At 50.3% G+C, this 17,882-nt stretch overlaps 1 protein-coding gene across 1 annotated transcript; it reads left to right on the top strand.

Annotated features, from left to right (window-relative positions):
- Positions 1 to 180: 180 nt before the first annotated feature.
- On the top strand, positions 181 to 12,385 carry LOC309416203 (serine/threonine-protein kinase PAK 3-like; the record flags this gene model as incomplete). The annotated part of the gene is made up of 10 exons (XM_082015778.1): positions 181 to 366; positions 1,368 to 1,524; positions 4,238 to 4,301; positions 5,906 to 5,954; positions 8,186 to 8,298; positions 9,149 to 9,266; positions 10,124 to 10,223; positions 10,659 to 10,855; positions 11,198 to 11,335; positions 12,296 to 12,385. Coding segments are annotated over 10 exons (1,212 nt in total), but the record flags the coding sequence as incomplete, so codon positions are not given.
- Positions 12,386 to 17,882: the final 5,497 nt, after the last annotated feature.

Here is a 17,882-nt window from a genome sequence, read left to right as displayed (position 1 = left end):
TTGTTTTCAGCAAGAATGAAAAATGCCAAGACAGCTTAACAAAACAGCAGGGTCATTTGTAACCTTTCAATGGTGTTGTGCCACCTGTAACTTAGCACTGGGGCCTGTAGGACTACAGGCAGGTCCAGATTGGTTCCTGATGATGTCTGAGCAGGCCCAAGTTGTGTGTAATTATCAAAGCTCCCAAGTGCCAAAGTGGTGACTGTCGCTCATGCTCCTGTGTGTCCACAGAGCACAAAACCAGCATGTGAACCCCTGCCAGCTCCGCCTGTTTCTGAGGAAGAGGATGAAGGTGATGAAGAAGAGGAAGGTGGCAATGAACCTGCACCCTGGCTTATCGCACCCTGGCCTGAACGTACAACATCAGTAAGTCCCAGCTTTGGCTAGTGCTGTATTTGGGGGAATTCAGAGCTGCATGTTTCCGATCAGGCAGCACTTGCTGGTGAAGACTCTGCGGGCTGGAATCCTACCATGACAGTGCTCCACCCAGGCCACTGACACCAGGACAATCGGATTTGAACTTTCCCATTTAGTCATGAGTTTCCCGTGATTCTGATAGGGACCGTGAATTTATCTGAGTATCAGATACGAGGTAGCGTTGTGTCTTTTAATGCTCCTGCTGTAGCAGTGAGCAGCTTTGAGCAAAGTGTCCGTGTAGGCTCTCTGTCGTCAGTGGAGAGAGCGGTCATCAGACGCAGTTCACACCCTTGCAGGATACTTGCAGGAGAAACTGTCCCCTGGAGGTCCCTGTCCCTCTGCACAGCCTGTCCAAGTAGCTAAGTGAACAGCTTAGACCATCCCCTTCTCTTGTACATGCCTGAAGTTTGGTGAGAAGCGTCCTTTGCAGCTCGACATTGTGCAGAGAAGGTAGGTCTCTGAAGGAGTGGAACGCAGTTCCTAATGGCCACTCCCCAAAGCTTGAAATCCTCAGGAGAAGTCAGATCAAGGGTTAGGATGAGAAAAGAGAAATGCTCCCTGCTTCTCTTCAGCACTTACGTACCAACTAAAGCGTCCTTGTTTTACCTGTGAAAACACAGGAGCACCAAGGAGCAAGGCTCTGGGGCCCTGAACACGTCTAGTTCTGAGTCCTTGCAGCACAGTAGATTCATTGTTTCAGTCATCTTTTAGAAAAGCAATGAAAATTTAAAATTTAAAATTTAAAATTAATTTTAATCATGGCCATGAACTTGTGTAAAACGAGCCTTTCCTTTTTGCCCATTCAGTTTCAGATGTGGACAACAAAACCCAACTTTTTAAGAGCCCTGGATGGGGCAGACAGCATCTTCTTAAGCGTTTGCATTTGCAATATGATCTCAGGGGCATCTCTGCAAGCCACCTTTCTGACACAAAGTCATTTCTTGTCACAGATCTACACACAGTCTGTAACTGAGCCTGCCCCTGCACTGGCACCAGCTAAAGAAGCCAGCAGTCTGCAATCTGAAAGCTCAAGCACTTCGTCCAGAAGCACAGACGGGCAGGAGACAAAATCCGAGAGGACAGATGAGGAGGTCCTAGAGAAACTGAGTACGTATTCTGTATTTCTTGTCTGATGAAGCAGTGTACTGTCTGCACCTCTCAGGATTGTATGTACCCAGTGTTCATCCTCAGTTGAGTGTCACCGAGTCACTTAGGACTCCCTGCTCACCCTGTTGTGGTGCTTAGAGGCAGCGGGAGAGCACTCTGGCTATTCCTTCTGCCTCTGCGGGCAGCTATGACTGAGTTGGAGTTGCCTGAGCTTCCTTCCACGCTCAAGGCAAAAGCAGATGGTTTCTGCTTGAGCAGAAGGCTATGACCTAGTGAACGACCGAGTGAACTCCTTCCTGTGTGCTGATGGCCCAACTGAACAGAATATTTGGCTTGCTAAATTCTCTGCAGACTCCCGACTTCTCACCAGAAATTGGAGAAAAAACACTTTGCAGAAATTTGGGGGGGGGTTTTGGTTTGGTGTTTTTTCGTTTTTGTGTTAATTTTTTTCCCCCAGTAGACAACTACAGCACTAAACGGATTCCTTCAGCCTCAGGGACCTCTCCTGCCCCAGATATTCAGCTGGTGTCATTTTTGTGATTGCTGTTAGTAGTATGACTTCTTCTAATATCAGAGTTTGTTTTTATAAGAATTCTACGTTTCTGTCAGGGAGCCTTCCTCTGAAAGAACATCAGCTGACCCCATGGAGAGTGAGGAAGAGGTGTTTCCAGTGTGCCCCAAAAGAAAAAACCCAGCCTTCTATAACAATCCTTATTTCTTAGCTTTAGCTTATAAAGACCGGAGAGACACATCTATGCGGCATGATCAGGTAAAAGTGCACTGCAAGGAAAAGGCACCCAGCCCTTTGTGATTCTGCAGTACAGCCAATTGAATCTGCTTCTTGCACGTAATAGCTGCCGGTGCTGCGTTCTCACATAATGAATTGTTGGGTTCATGAGAGAGCCCAGCTCCTAGGTAGATCCTCCGACTCTTGCAGGCTGGCACAGCAGGGCAGGACCACTTCAGACTACTCGAGACTGTGTCAGCATCCCCCGGCAGCAGGCAGGCGCTCCCGCTGCCATCAGCAGTGAGGCCTGGCTGGCGTTGCTGGAGTGCCGGGTGAGGGGAGCGAGTCCCGCGGGGCACGGGGAACCTCTTCTCCTGCAGCTCCCATTAGCCATTTTGCAAGGCCAGCAAAATAGTTTCAGCGGGGAGCGTACCAGATGGTGTTGATGCCCCGTCTTCTTGCTGTGCCGGCAGGTGGGATTCCTGGCTAGGCACGCAGGCAGATGCCCCTTTGGATGCTAAAGCCCTCTGCTGCAGAGAAATGGCCTGGGCAGGGGAGAGAGGTGTTTGTTGCTCCTTACAGCGGAGAGCACGTCACCTAGTTTTGTTTTGGATGCACAGGGGAACAAGTATGTGATTGTCGTTGTGATACAGGGGTATTGCCAGATCAGTCAACCAAAATCTGCTGTGAAACTTTGGAAGTCTTTCCTGCTGAACTGATCTTCTTGAAGTATTTCAGTGATGTACGTTCCAAGTGAAACCTTTAGGAGTCATTTGCTTTGAGCCGTCACTTCTGCTTCATTGTTGGCATTTTATCCAGGAAACTGCCGGACCAGAAAAACCTCTATATTGTTTTTTCAGTTGTTCCTTCAGATTTGTTTGAGTCCATCAGATTTTGGCTGTTTCATTTGAGACACCCAGAGTATCCAAATTACTGCTTGCTTTCCTTCCCGTTCCGAATGCCCACACCTCTGAGTGGGCGAGAAGCCGTCGAGCAGTGCATGCCTTAATTTTAGCTGTCGGTGGCACATGAGCTGCACAGCGGCTGATGGACCCGGACTGTCCCACGCCCTGTGCCGGATGGGCCGGCCCTGCCTTCCCGCTGCTGCAGTGCAGAGCTGCCGGGAGGCGGCAGCACCCCATCTGGCCTGGCTTCTGAGCCTTTCTGCTGGAATGATCAGCATCTCGTTTGTGCAGCTGCCTGTGGAACGCTGCAGCCTGAGGAATATTGCTGTTCTTGCTCTCCAGCACGGCTGTGCTTGTTCGTGAAGATCAGCATGCGTGCAGTGTTGAGCGTGCGGGGCAAATGCGCGTCAGTGTGAGCCACACTGCTTGCAGCAATGTGGTTCTTAGAGCGGCATAAGCAAGGTCTTCTTCAGAAAGTAGCCTGGTAAGAAATGATGAGGGTGAAGATAGTTCTTCAAGCCCCATCATTCCTGGTTATATCATGAGATGCTGTTCTTTAAAAACATTAAGGCATTCTTCCGGCAAACTGCTGAAGGGCTGAGAAGATCCCCTCCTGGAAACACTCTGCAAGAGTCTTCCTGTTTGGAAAGTGGCACCTGCTCATCAAAATTGCTTCCAGAACCCAAGGTGCATTTCACCTCTGGAAGTACTAAAACTTGTGTTGAAGGACACGGAGTGTTTATTCCTAAGGAAATCGAGGCTCTGTTGTTCCAGCTCTCGTTAGTGTTTCTAGACAACAAACACTTGCACTGGTGCTTGTTCTTTTCTGATACCTGTCTCCTGCAAATGTTTCTCCGTGTTCGTAGTTTCCTGTCAAGATAACTCTCCAAAGGACTGTAGGAAATCGGTCTTTGTGGAGGCCGTCTGTGCTACGGAGCTGCCTGTATGCCCTTGTTGTTGTTGTTGTTACCCAACTGGCTACAAATGACTCACAACCCTGGACAGTGGGGCTGCATTTCTGACCTGCTGGCAGGAGGTCTCTCCAGTTTGAATTGTGCATCTTCAATTTTGTTTCTTTCAGGGAGCATTGTGAGCGTGGGACATCCTAAGAAAAAATATACTCGACTGGAAAAACTTGGCCAAGGGTAAGTCCAGCCACAGTTACTGATACAAAAAGGTGGGCCAGGAATTTGCTGGTGAGGTGACCTTACTCTTTGTAACAAAAACCTGACTACTTGTGAGGTTTGCAGTCAGGGTAGCACGTTGCGGACCTAGAACTGATAGATGCTGCAGAGCGCCAGACGCACTCATGCTCTTTCTCTGGCAGGCTTTATCGTAGACACTTCTTGTTTGGTGGGGCACTTGTGGGAAGGTGTTTCTGCTCCATTCATTGTATAAAACCCCTTTCTGGGATTGCTGCTTGCGTTGTAGCCGAAGCCTTGGTTCTCATTGTCATTTGCAAAATGTCAGTGGACACTTAGAGCTGTGCCAGGCTCTCAAAAGATACGTGTCGACTGAAGAAGGGAGAGCCAGGAGAAACATGCGTGTGAAGCAGCAGATTATTGCTGTCGCCATGAGAATATGACCATCGGCCTCACAGTCTTTTGTGTTGACAGTCCTAAGAGTGAGCTTGTACAAAGGTGCCTCAGCGACTGGTGGGAAGAGAAGTGGCTACTCTCTGGCCTAAAAGGGTCTCTCAGCTGATTTCCTCCAGCTTTTAGTGCAGCCTGAAGACAGCACGCCCTTCTTACAGAGCAGTGAGCGTGCTGCCGTCACCAGCTCGTGACTGTCGTGCCGCAGGTCACTTTGTAGCGATGGGAAAGATCCTCAGACAAAAGTCGTCCCCGGTGCCTGTTGGATTCCAATGCTTCCGACATGTTTCAGCCTGCAGGTATACAAGCAAGCCGGGGGATCAGGTGAAAAGGAGCAAAGTGATTTTGGCATTGTCAGTCAGTGGGACACTTGCCGAATGGGTGTTCCCCCTTCTCAGAATTCCCTCCCTGGCTCTCCCTTGCCTCACTGCCCATGCAGACGTGAGCTTCTGACATGATGGCCGTGTAAACCTGTGCTTAGCTCTGAAGGAAGCCCCATTAGGCTTTACAAGCCCACAGTTCCTTTAAACCCCAAGGGATTTCCTCTGATTGTGGCCTTTCTGGCCCTTCGCATCATTACAGGGGAAGAACCTCTTTTAAACGAGAGGCAGGTGGCAAACAAACCCCACATTGCCTAGTCTGCAGATGAGCGCGCCATTTGTTTCTGGTGGCTCTACAACACAGCCTGTGTCTGCCACAGGAGCAAAACACAGACTCCATGAAGAGTCCTTCACGTGTCTGTTGCACCTAACAGAAACGGCTGCTGACGGCTCTTGACACCTACAGAAGCTGTCTAGGGATCCCCTGTTTTGAGTAGTTCTCCATTTGTGTGTGAAACACGACATGCCTTAACCTGCTCTAGCTGTGACCTCGCAGGATGGCTGGAGAACAGTTTGCCTGCATGCTGGAGAAAGCTGTGTCTGGATCGTTTCCTCATGTTGGACATCCCCTTTTCTTCATGTTGGACATAAGTTTTCTCTTGGATACTCTGCGTGGCAGAGGGCTGGTGGGCTGCTGCGCTGTGCGCTGCTGGCTGAAGGAGTGGATGAACAAAAGGTGTTTTATAAACCCTACAGGCAGCAGAGATCTCCTGTCTGGGCTTGCTTTCACTCATGGGGACTAAAGCGCTCCTTTCTTTGCTGCTGTTTTGTTTCTAGGGCGTCTGGAACTGTTTACATGGCCATCGACATCGCCACAGGACAAGAGGTAAGTGTCAACAGTCCCAGCAGAGTTTGCAGGTCTTTAGTGCTCTCCCCTCTGGTGCGAAGGGTGGATGGGGCTTTTGGGTGGCCAGTAGATCTTTGCTGCCAAGGCGGTTCCTCTGAAGCACAGGCGAGTGTCAGCTGGCAAAATACATCCTCTGCTGTCTTCAGCCTTTCAGGGAAAGCTCTTTAAGGGCAACGTGGTTCTGTGCCTCCGTAACTGAACACTCACTGTGGCCATCCACTTTCCAGCAACTGTTGCACTGAGGTGTTGCTTAATGCTTGAAAAGGTGCCTGCGAATTCCTGGAGGGAGGTCCTGGTCCCCCTGGAATCAGGAAGAGCCTTGGTGCGCTCTGCGCTTGGGCCGATGCTTCCCCCATAGCTTTTCAGGCCAATTGCAAGGGAATTACTTTTCTACTTACTCTGTCTTCAGAGCAGGCTGCTGCTCTCCACAGCATTCTTGGTCCTAGCCTGGAACCATGTTACGTCAAGCCTGAGTGGGTATCGTAATGGAGAGAAACCTGCAAAGAAATCCCAGCAAGCTTTTGGGCCAGATGAAAACAATAGCATTTTTATTGCCAGCGTCACTGTGTTGGTTTAGAAATTGTCCTCGCTCTGTTCCCTAGTGTGCATGAAGTTGTGCTGCTACAGAGAGTGTTGGTCTGTCTCTACAGTTGCACTCTGTCCATTGACAGCATGAAATCTGCCTGTGCACCTGGCCATAGTTTGGTTAGCAATACACATAGTAAAATCAAAAGATCTGTCGTAATGAGAGGCATCGGGAGAACCCGAGGGGTGCTCACAGATCCCCCTAGTGCTGTGAGGAAGAGAGCGCTTCATTACGTCGCTTAATTTCGCACAGACTTTGTCCTTATTGACTACTCGAAAGAATGCCAGGAGGGAAGCGGTATCTTGCAGAGGCGGCCACACTCGCTCTGTCTTCCTTACGAAATACATGAATGCGTCAAGTAGCTGATGGAGGCTGCCGTCCTTCAGTCCCAGTTTATCCTCATCGCAGGTTCAGGCAGTAACACTCTTAGCATTTGATCCAGCATGTGTTTCCTCTTCAAAGCATAATGCCAGACCTAATTAAAGAGAGATCACGCTTAGGCCGCGGCATTGGCTTAGTCAAACTGAAGCTGGTTCACACACACACACTGACAGATGAGAAGATGTATTTCAAGAGCAAAGATCTCTCCTAAACCAAACAGTCGTGTTTAGGTCTGGTGTCAGTGACAGCCCGTTACAGCCCATGAAGTGCTCGTGGGTAAGTGGGGGCCAGAGGGTGAGAAAGAAATCTTGAAGGAAAGCGGCATTAGCTTTGACAGTCCCTGTAGTGGACGATTTCAAGTGGCCTCTTCACATTCCTTCCCTTGTCCAAGGCAAGAGTTCTTGCATCTGTACAAACCCTGCCTGAAAATGTGGCTAGAAACCCAGGAATGAGAGCGGAGGGGTGGTCCCTTTCGTGCCATGTCAAGAGCAGGACTAGACAGCGGCACTTTATAACGGCTCTTAGGTTGAGGTCTATAAGGGATCTAAAAGCCCTAAGCCCTGCCTAGAACCCGGGCTGTATCCATAAAATGCCCTAGAATGGATTCTTTTATTTGATACCCACAAAATAATTGCCAATCTAAACTGCGTTAAGGAATGTGTCTTTCGAGTTGCAAAATCATAATTCAAGAAGTTAGGAAGTGCTAGGGATGTATTTTTTGTGTGTGTGTAACCTTAATGTTTTTTTGGTACGGCGTTTTATACGTAAAGTACGTCTCTTTTCTCTCCATTATGCAGTCAAGTCAAGAATAACAGCAGTTGCTGAAATAATGATCACAAATCCTAGAATTACTAAAGCATTAGCAGCTGTTTTTATGTATTTTCACAGTAACAAAATCACTTCCTGCTTGCAAAACGTGCATGAGCAGTAACAGTGGTCGTAAACGAAGACCATTTGAGAAGAATGTCACTCCAAAGAGTGCTGTTAGAGATGCGTGGTTGATAGTTTAAAGGCCATTTGTACAGATTTTACACGACCAAATGTATATGGCCGTGTGTCCTGTAACTAGCACCCAGGCTAGCAGAGAAAGCGGGCGTTGTAATGTAAGTTACTGAGCTCTTTGGGCTCAGAACAAGACAGTTGGGCACAGCTCTGCTATGTCGTTCCAAAAACGCTGGCTGCATGTACATTCTGATCTCGTGCAAGAGACTACTCAAGGTAATGGTTTTCCCTCTTGTTTCAGGTGGCCATAAAGCAAATTCATCTCCAACAAGAGCCCAAATTGGAACAAGTTGTTACTGAAATCCTCGTCATGAGGGAAAACAAGAACTCCAATATTGTTAACTATTTAGACAGGTGAGTAGTTCTGGTGTTATCACGTGAATGTTCATTTACATGCTGCGAGCCAAAGATTTAAAAAAACCTTTGGTCGCTGGCGGAAAATTGGCCCCTGTTTATCTACTCATAGCCAGCGTGTGGGAGGAGACTGCATTTTGTCTGCATTAATCTTTTCTGGCATATATTGTTTAAGACTGTTTTCAAAGAGCTGGACCAGCCATATCAGCCTACCTCCATGTTGCTTTGTTGTTGGCTTGATTGGTTTTGTGGTTTTTTAAGTTGATCATCTTTTCTGTGTCTTATCCTAAGTGCTGATAAATCCTCATCGAAACTATTTCCTTTCGGCTGTTCCCGCTATTTTCCGTTGCTGTGGATGTGAGGAAGGCGAGGTTCTCGTTTCCAGAAACACGTAATTTGCCACTTTTTAAATGGTTTTTCCTGTTCCGGGATGTATTTCATGTCAGGTTTTCCAAACCGTTGGCCAATTTCCGTCCTCAGTGGTACACGCCCTCCTACCATGGACAACTGTGGAAGTTGTGTTGCCTTGTTCCTGGAGCTGATCATGGAATGTACGTGTTAAGACGATGAACCAGAGGATGGGATATGTCCTGGTCCAGGATTTATCTTGGCCATTACTGAACTGCATTTTTCACTTGCTTGCCAGCTCAGACGTCTCGTTGTTCACTTATGGGCCTCTCTCACTTAGACCGCACAGATTCTACGTAGTCTATAGCCTAGAGGGAATGTCTGTTCATGTTGTCTTGTCCTCATGTAAGAACGACCTGGAGACAAAAATCAGCTGTAGCCTTTTTCCTGAGGTAATTTAGCTGTGCACATTCATCTCAGTGCCATTGCTTTCTTCTTTCAGCTACCTAGTCGGTGATGCACTCTGGGTGGTTATGGAATACCTGGCTGGCGGCTCTTTAAACCATGTTGTTGTGGAGAAATGTATGGATGAAGGACAGATAGCAGCTGTCTGTAGGGAGGTAAGGGATCCCGCCTGTGCTTCCGGTTACTGGGACAGGATGGTACTTCTAAACAGGTGGTAAGAGCACAAGAGATTTCATGATCAGAGCTTTGTTTCTGTGTTGCTTTGATGATGATGATACGGAGAAGAAAGAGCATCTTAAGTGCCAATATCGCTAATGAGTGCCTGCCAGTATCACTGCACTTATTACACTCTGTTGTTTTACTCTTCCGTGCTGTTATTGTACTCTCTCTTTTTTTTCAGTTTTACTGTTCTCAACTTTGCCTCTCTCAACGTTTGCCTTGAGCACGTCTGTACTGTATTCCATGCCTGTAAAAGCAAACATGTTGGTGGCAGAATTTCAAACTAACAGCAAAGAAAAATGGAGGCTCCTTTATCACAGGCCTCGGCTCAGAAGGACAGCATTCCACCCAAAGTGGTGTTTGCTTCTGAAAAATGACTGACACGCTATTTCCCAATCTGCTGTCAAGCCTAGCAATAAAATCTTTGTCATGCAACCTCCGACCCGAAAGTGATCCATTTGGTACCAAAGGAAGGCACTTTTTGGTTTTTCTCAAAAAGTAGTTTGTCATATGGGTGGAGATAGCGCACTCCCTGCAGCAGCAGTCATTCCGTGTGTGCTTTCAGGGGATAGTCTGTGACAAGAATTGACATTTCCCTTTCAAAAGCTAATATGCCTTCGAGTAGAAAGTTATTACTCCGTGTTGAAGCAGCAAGCTCTTCCTCTTGACAGCACAATATTCTGCCATTACTCCCACTTCAACTAGAAATTTAATCTTTTAGAGCCATTTCTTTTCGTGTGTGATGAAAGCCGGTCATTAAGTTTTACCCTCATGTTTCTTTTTTACCTATGAGTGCCTGCAAGCACTGGATTGCCTTCATTCCAACCAAGTGATCCACAGAGACATCAAAAGCGACAATATTCTCCTCGGCATGGATGGATCTGTCAAACTGAGTAGGTATTCTTGGTCAGGTGCAGCGTTCCCAGGATGTGGTGTGGGGCTGCTTTTGACTGACTGCCCGTTATCCAAAAGTGATGCCCGTGGTAGTGCAGTGACCACGGCTGCAAGTGAAGAGCACAGTGCCAACGTCCAGAGAGGTACAGAAAGGAAAAAGGTGTAGAGAGTGGGTTTGGTTTGTGCGTGTCCCTTCTAGAAGGGACAATAATAAAGCATAATCTAAAGCTTCAAGTAAATAGAAGCCAGTACATGAAACTCGAGGGGGATGTTAAGTGGCCAATTCAGTATTTCCCTGGCTAGAGCACTGACTAAACAGCACGGCCGCTTTTCCAGAGAGATTCAACAACGCCTTCTGAGGCATCTGGTAGGGTTTTCTTTTGCTTGGTTTCCTAAGTCAAGCTGTCTGTAACAATACTTGTTTTTCTCCTCAGCTGATTTTGGCTTGTGTGCTCAGATTACCCCTGAGCAGAGTCAACGGAGCTCGATGGTCGGGTCTCCCTACTGGGTGGCACCAGAAGTGGTGTCAGGAAACGCGTACGGCCCCAAAGTGGACATCTGGTCGCTTGGGATCACGGCAATCGAAATGGCAGAAGGAGAACCTCCTTACTATAACACAACTCCTGCCAGGGTAAGGTGCAAATAAAACCAGGTACTACCGTCTTTCTAGCACTGATACTTGTAGTAAACTAATGTATTTTGATGTTTTGAAGTTTGCAGTTTTGTCCCAATTCCTTACAATGAAATGACCAGTTCTTCCACCAAAGGAGCGTGTCATAGTGGAGGAATGTCTACCAAGATAACACCTCATGACTGAGAGCTGAAACAAAGCTCAATGCGGCACAGTTAATTCCTGATAGGATGCAGGAATTCAGGAGGAAATGAATGTTGCTCTATGCGTATACATACGCATGTATACAGTACGGTGCAGGTGGAAGGAAACAGGTGGAGTCTTGTGTTCCCTTTTTTCTAGGCACTGCTTCAGATAGCTACGAACGGCACACCAGAGCTGCAGAACCCCGAGCGACTGTCCGCGGTGTTTCGTGACTTTCTGAGCTGCTGCCTGGAGGTCGACGTGGATAGGCGAGGGTCTGCGAAGGAACTTCTGCAGGTAAAATGGGAAGGGGCTGCAAGTGAAACAGCTGTACTGTGTAATGCTTTTCTCATCAGCTAAACTCGAAGGCATGAGATGGAACCCCCTCATATTGGTCTCCAGTCTTGGTGCTTTTCAAAGGAAAAATAAGTGGAATCATAGAAAGGTTTGAGTTGGAAGGGATCTTTAAAGGTTGTCTAGTCCAAGCCCCCTGCAGTGAGCAGGGACATCTTCAACTCGAGCAGGTTGATCAGAAGCCCGTCCAGCCTGACCTGGAATGTTCCCAGGGATGGGGTATCTACCACCTCTCTGGGCAACCTGGGCCAGTGTTTCACTACCTCACTGCAAAAAATGTCTTCCTTAGATCCAGCCTGAATCTGCCCTCTTGCAGTTTAGAACCGTTACGCCTTGTCCTGTTGCAAGAGGCCCTGCTAAAAAGTCTGTCCCCATCTTTCTTAGAAGCCCCCTTTAAGTACTCGAAGGCTGCAAAAAGGTCTCCGCGGAGCCTCCTCTTCTCCAGGCTGAACAAGCCCAACTCTCTGGGCCTGTCCTCATAGGAGAGGGGTTCCATCCCTCTGATCGTTTTCGTGGCCCTGTTTTGAATTTTGGTGGTATATTCGGTTGTACATAGTGGCAAATGGGATGGTAGCCACTGCTCTCGCTGCAACCCAGAGCTGAGTCCTCTGTCACCTGTCTCCCTGCTCTTGTCTTGGTGCTGAAAACCTGTAGCTCTGTGGTTTCCCAGAGTGCTGGCAGGGCAAAAATCCCAGCGCGCTGATGGCACCTTGATAAAGGGATTAATAGGATTTTGGGCCAAGTTTGCCTGTGATAGCAAGGTACTGGGCACGAAGACGCAGGTGCAGATGGTCCCCTCAGTCCTATTTCTGCATATTCCCCATAACCAGAGAAATACTGCTTGAGCCTGTGAGTACCTGAGTTTGGAAAGTCATGGTTCATTTCTTTTTTCCCTTTGGACAGCATCCATTTTTAAAGCTAGCCAAGCCTCTCTCCAGCCTGACGCCTCTGATTGCTGCAGCAAAGGAAGTGATTAAGAACAGCAGCCGCTAGCGCTTCAGGCTGGCTTTCACCCATGCCAGCTCAGAGCAGGACTGAGAACAAAATAAAACCTCAACGCTTGTGCTGCGGGACAGATGGATGGATGAAGAAACAGCGGTCACAGTCCTGGTGGTAGGAGGGAGAACAAGCCAGTCCCTCAAGGAGTAAAAAATTATCATTTCTCTACTTCCTGCTTTCTGGCTCCTGCATTTATTTTTAAGACGAAACAGGGCTTAAGACAGAGACCTACCAACCAAAAATGCTTGCCTGCCTCAGCCATTTCCAAGGTAAAGCAAATTCAGCTGGAAGGTTCCCTTCCTTCTCACCCAGTGAATAAGATGTACATTCACTTTTAAATTGTCAGTGGTTTCTGTGAAGGTGGAAGGTCCCTTTGATGATTCTTTTTTGTATGGTTTGGCATTGGAGAAGGGTCTCCTTCATTCACAAACTCCAGCCTGCACTGCCTTTTGACTACCGCCCAGGCACGGGTATTTGCCCAGCCACGGTACTTTGAGATGAGGAAGACAGCGAAGTTGCACTTGCAACCCAGAACGAATCACGAGTGGGGCAGACAAAACCTCCTGTTGAGATACAGGCTTTCACCTGTGAACGTCTAGTGGTTTGGTTCTTGGCATTTTGGTTTGTATAAGTGATTGTAATGTGTGTGGCTGGATGAGAGTCTGACTAAAATGAAAAAGCAGAAAGATCAGTCGGTGCGCTCCGAAGGGGCTCGTCTGATGCAAAGCTGTCAGAGCAGCGTGAGGCGAGAGCGGGCCCAGCCTTGCCTGGTGCTGAGCCCCAGCAGAGCCCTTGCAGAGCACAGAGCAGCCTCAGCATCTGCAGGCGCGGGCTGGAAGAAGGCACTTGTAGCGGCGAGCGGCAGCAGACGGGCACTGGGTGCTTGCCTCTTCCTGGGACCGGACTCATCATCCCGTATCAGAGCCCAGCTGGCAGCGGGCTGCTCCCGAGGTGAATCGTAGCCATGCTGGGAAAGGCACAGACCGGTGGGATTAGCCACCTTGAGTCTGTGCAGTAGAGAAGGGCAAAACAGAGCTGAGTGTTGTCCCTTCGGAGGACGCCTACTCTCCTGCTCGTCTTGTAGCTGCTGGTTAAGGTCAGTAGCGTCTGCGCCACTCTCAGCAGAGGGGGAGGGAGCGGGGCTGCTCCGCCGGCTCGTGGGCAGGTGAGTGTCCTTACGCACGCGAGTTCTGGCACGGAAACCGAGGCCGACACGAGTGAGTGACAACTCGCGCAGTTTAGCTATGCAGGAGCCGGTGCAGCAGACAGCTCTGGAGGAAAGCGCGTTAAAACCTGGAGTTCTGCACTGAGCGAGCACAAACGTGTGAAATGCAGAAGCATTTAGAGGCGTGAAGCCAGCCTGCTGACCGACCCTGACTCGCCCTGTCCGTCCCAGTGTCTTTGGCTGAGGCAACAGACGGAGGCAGTGCTCATGGCCGGCAGCAGGGAGCACAGCTGCGGGAGGTGCGCCCAGGGAGAGGAAGTCTTCCGTGCAGTGACAGGGCTCCGGGAGGAGGTGACTAGGTTGAGGAGCATCAGGGAGGGCGAGCAAGAGAGAGACTCCTGGAAGCACGCCCTGCCTTCCCTGGGACAGGCCCACCAGGCAGACAGGATGCATCATACGGGGGATTCCCGGTCCTCTCTCCAGCTGGCTGAACACGGTGACTCCAGTAGGCCCTCGGGAAGTCCAAAGGGGCACTTCTGCTGATGCCTCTCCTTACTTTTCCAAGAATCAAAAACTCTACCATTTTCCAATTGCTATGCCCAAGATGGCCTCCAACCGTCACATGACCCACAAGTCCTTCCCTGGTCACAAACAACAGGTCCAGCGGGGCGCCGTCCGAACTTGGCTCACTTGCTAACTGTGTCAGGATCTTCTGTTGCACACACTCCAGGAACATCCTGGACCGTCTTCTCTGTGCTCTATTATCTTTCCAGCAGACATCTGGTGAGTAAAGTCCCCCACGAGAACAAGGGCTAGCGATCGTGAGACTTCTCCCAGCTGCTTATAGAATATCTCGTCTGCCTCTTCATCCTGGTTGGGTGGTCTATAGCCCACTCCTTCCACACTATCTGCCTTGTTGGTCTTCCCCCTGATTTTTACCCATAAACACCCAACCTCAACGTCACCATCACTAATCTCTAGACCGTCAACACACTCCCTAACATACAGGGCTACTTCAGCTCCTCTCCTTCCTTGCCTATTCCTTGTGAGGAGCTTATAGCCATCCGTTGCAGCACCTCAGTTGTGTGAGTCATCCCACCATGTTTCCATGATGGCAACTGCTGCACAATGGCTTCCAGCTCCTCCTGTTTGTTGCCCGTGCTGCATGCTTTGGTGCAGATGCACTTCAGCTGGCTATTGATCCCACCAGCTTTTTGGTGTCACCATTCTCAGGCGCTTCTGTGGTTCCTAACACATCAATAACCCTTGCGTCTTGGCTGTCACACAGCTCTCCATCCTCCCTACCTCCACCGAGCTGGCAGACTGCAGCACTTTGCTAGCACCATCCCTCAAACATAGGCATGCCGCCCCCAGGCTTATCTCTAGCCAGCCTGGTTTTATCCCTTTCCCCCTTCAAATCTAGTTTAAGGCTGTTTCACTGAGCCCTGCTAAGTCCTGTGCAAGGATCCTTTTCCCCCTTTCAGACACGTGTACCCCGTCTGTCACCAGCAGGTCTGGTGTCGTGTGGTCATGATCAGAAACCCCCAATTCTGCCGGTGGCACCAGGCTCAAACTGCTGGCTCTTCCTCTTTCTTCCCTCATCGTTCTGCAGCTGGAAGGACCGAGGAGAACACTACCTGTGCTCCCGGTCCCTTAACCAGTCGTCCCAAGGCCCTGAAGTCTCTCTCGATTGCCTGTGGACTTCTTCCTGCAACTTTGTCACCGCCTACGTGAAAAATCAATAATGGAGAATAATGTGAGGGCCGTACCAGGGTGGGAAGCTTATTCTTCACACCTTTAACTGGGGCCCCAGGGAGACAGCAGACTTCCCTCAGAAGGGGGTCCGGTCTGCATACGGGGCCTTCTGTGCCCTTCAGAAGGGAGTCTCCTCTGGCGATGGTCTGTCTTTTTCTTTTTGTGGAAGCGGTACCAGTTCAAGCAGATGGGTTTATGGCAATAACCATCAATGGCCGTTGGCTTCTTTGACAGAAATTCCCGAAAATGCAAGAAGAGACACTCAGACACCCTGAGCTGTCCCCTCCCTTCCCTGGGCCTGGGCACGGGCAGCCAAGCGCCGCACGGCAAAGCCCGCTGCGTCTTCCCCAGGCTGTCTTGGCCTGGCTGGTTGCTGCCAGGAGGGGACAGCGGGTAATGAGAGCCGGGGGGTGACAGGAGGGACACCGGGCGGTGACAGGCCCGAGGGGTGACAGGGGGGACACCGGGCGGTAACAGGCCCGGGGGGGTGACAGGAGGGACACCGGGCGGTGACAGGCCCGGGGGGTGGCAGGACACCAGGCGGTGACAGGCCCGGGGGGTGACAGGACACGGCTTTTTGTCACAAGGCCAGGTGAGGCGCAGGGGGGTGCAGCGTTCCGCTGGGCACGCGCAGTGATGCGATCAGGGCAGCCCCGGCGCTTGGCGTCCGGTAAACCCCCCAAGGGAACGCTGAGGCAGAGGTGCCCGAGTGCCCACAGCGAGTGGCTGGGCCTGGGAGCGCTGCGTGAGAGAGGGAGCAGAGGCCGAGCCGGGGCCGCGGTGGCCTCTCCCCGTCGTCCGCCCGCCCACCCGCCCATCGCTGAGGGCCGCCGGCCAGAGTTGTCGCGGGGGTGAGCTCAGCCCGTGCTGCTTGCCCCGGCCCCCTCGGTCTGCCGCGGTAGACGCTGTCGTGGAGCAGGCCCCGACCATGTCGTGCGTCCACTACAAGTTCTCCTCCAAGCTGAGCTATGACACGGTCACCTTCACCGGCCTCCACATCTCCCTGTGCGACCTCAAGCGCCAGATCATGGGCTGGGAGAAGCTGAAGGCGGCCACCTGTGACCTGCAGGTCACCAATGCCCAGACCAAAGAAGGTGCGTGGGGGTGGCGGGCGCGGGGGCTCGGGGACTGCCCGGCTGGCAGTGTCGCAGACCACCCCGCAACGGCCACGGCCTGCGGGAGCCGCGCTCTGCTTTTTGTGGCCCAACCCCACGTAGCCCGAGTCAGCCTGGGGCCCATCCGGCCGGCATGCGGGGGCACTGGCGGGGCAAGCGGTGCGGGGGCTTACGCGGGGTGGGAAGCCATAATGTGATTCGGCCACGATCGGTACCTGTGGCTTGTGTTGGCGGCCTCACAGAGCTGTTCTTTTATAGATGCTCTTCTGACAGCTACCTCCAGATCTGTGCTTTGGACGTGGCGCAGGCATAGAGGAATGTGTGGTTTATGTGTGATGTACAGGGCTTACCAAAGTTTTGGTTTCCTGGAATTCTTCTAGGCCAAATGATAAGGAAATATGGGAGGATACCTTATAACAGTAACCTCTCCTGATGTCTTGGAAATCGGGTGGAGAAAGCAGAAGGGGGTGGAAATAGAGCAGGTGGCTACTTTGAAGAAATAACTTGTGTTTGGTGACTTAATTTTGCCTTCACCTTGGTTTACCCCACTGCACTGGAAAACTGGTTTGGTGGCTGTGGCAGAAACTGCTCACTAGCAACACTTTGGATCAGGAGCGTGTCTGTGAGTTACCATCTATGCAGACCCTTTAATGGCATCTCGCCCATGAGTGTTCTCGGTATCTAAATGGCACCTTGGAAGTTCTTGTTAATATCGCTTCTGTTCTACACCAAAGACATTGTCGTTCAGGTGCTATTGAGCATCATTTCACCATTTGTCTCCAAGTGTGGTTTTTTCCCTGGTACTAAGTGTTAACCGTATCGGGGCAGTACTGAGCTTTTACGGCAGAATATTTATGGTGACTATATGTAAGGAATGTTCTTAGAGAACTAATAAATTCTTTTCAACCTAAAAAATGGTGCTTGATTCTCAGAGGTGATCATGGTTTTGTGGTAAACAAGCATATCACGAGAGGTGCTGCCACTTGTAGCCTTCTGCAGAACTTCCACAGTCCCCAGTTCGGCACAGGCGTAGCAAACTCCTGCCTTTTTGTGCCTAACCCAGAGACCCCAGGTCTCTGAAACGTCAGTCCAGTGGTTTGTGATCTGGAGCAGAACAATACTCTGTATGACTCCGTCCCGCAGGCAGAATCCTTTGGGCTTCTAGAACTGCGGCTGCTGTGACCTGCCAGTTGTTTGTCTGGGCCTCCGTACGGTTTGAGCTCCTTCTCCACGAACAAGTGCAGCGCAGGCCTTTCTTGACAGGCGTCTGTGTACTGGTTGGATTTGCCTTTTGAGAAGAGCTCTAGGCGCTGGTTTCAGGATGTGACTTGTGTAAGAGCTTCTGGTTTTGTCATGAGCAGTCCTTTCTCCTACAGTTTGAAACTGCTCTCAAGTCCCGAGGAAGCTTGCTCTTTGCTTCCCGGTGCGGGGAAGGTCAGGAGCTAGTTTTGGCTAA

Source organism: Phaethon aethereus (genome assembly GCF_964289735.1).
Source record: "Phaethon aethereus genome assembly, contig: HAP1_SCAFFOLD_207, whole genome shotgun sequence".
Taxonomy (NCBI): Eukaryota; Metazoa; Chordata; class Aves; order Phaethontiformes; family Phaethontidae; genus Phaethon; species Phaethon aethereus.
The sequence above is the reverse complement of the archived record's forward strand: the minus strand, read 5'-3'. Positions and strand labels throughout refer to the sequence as shown.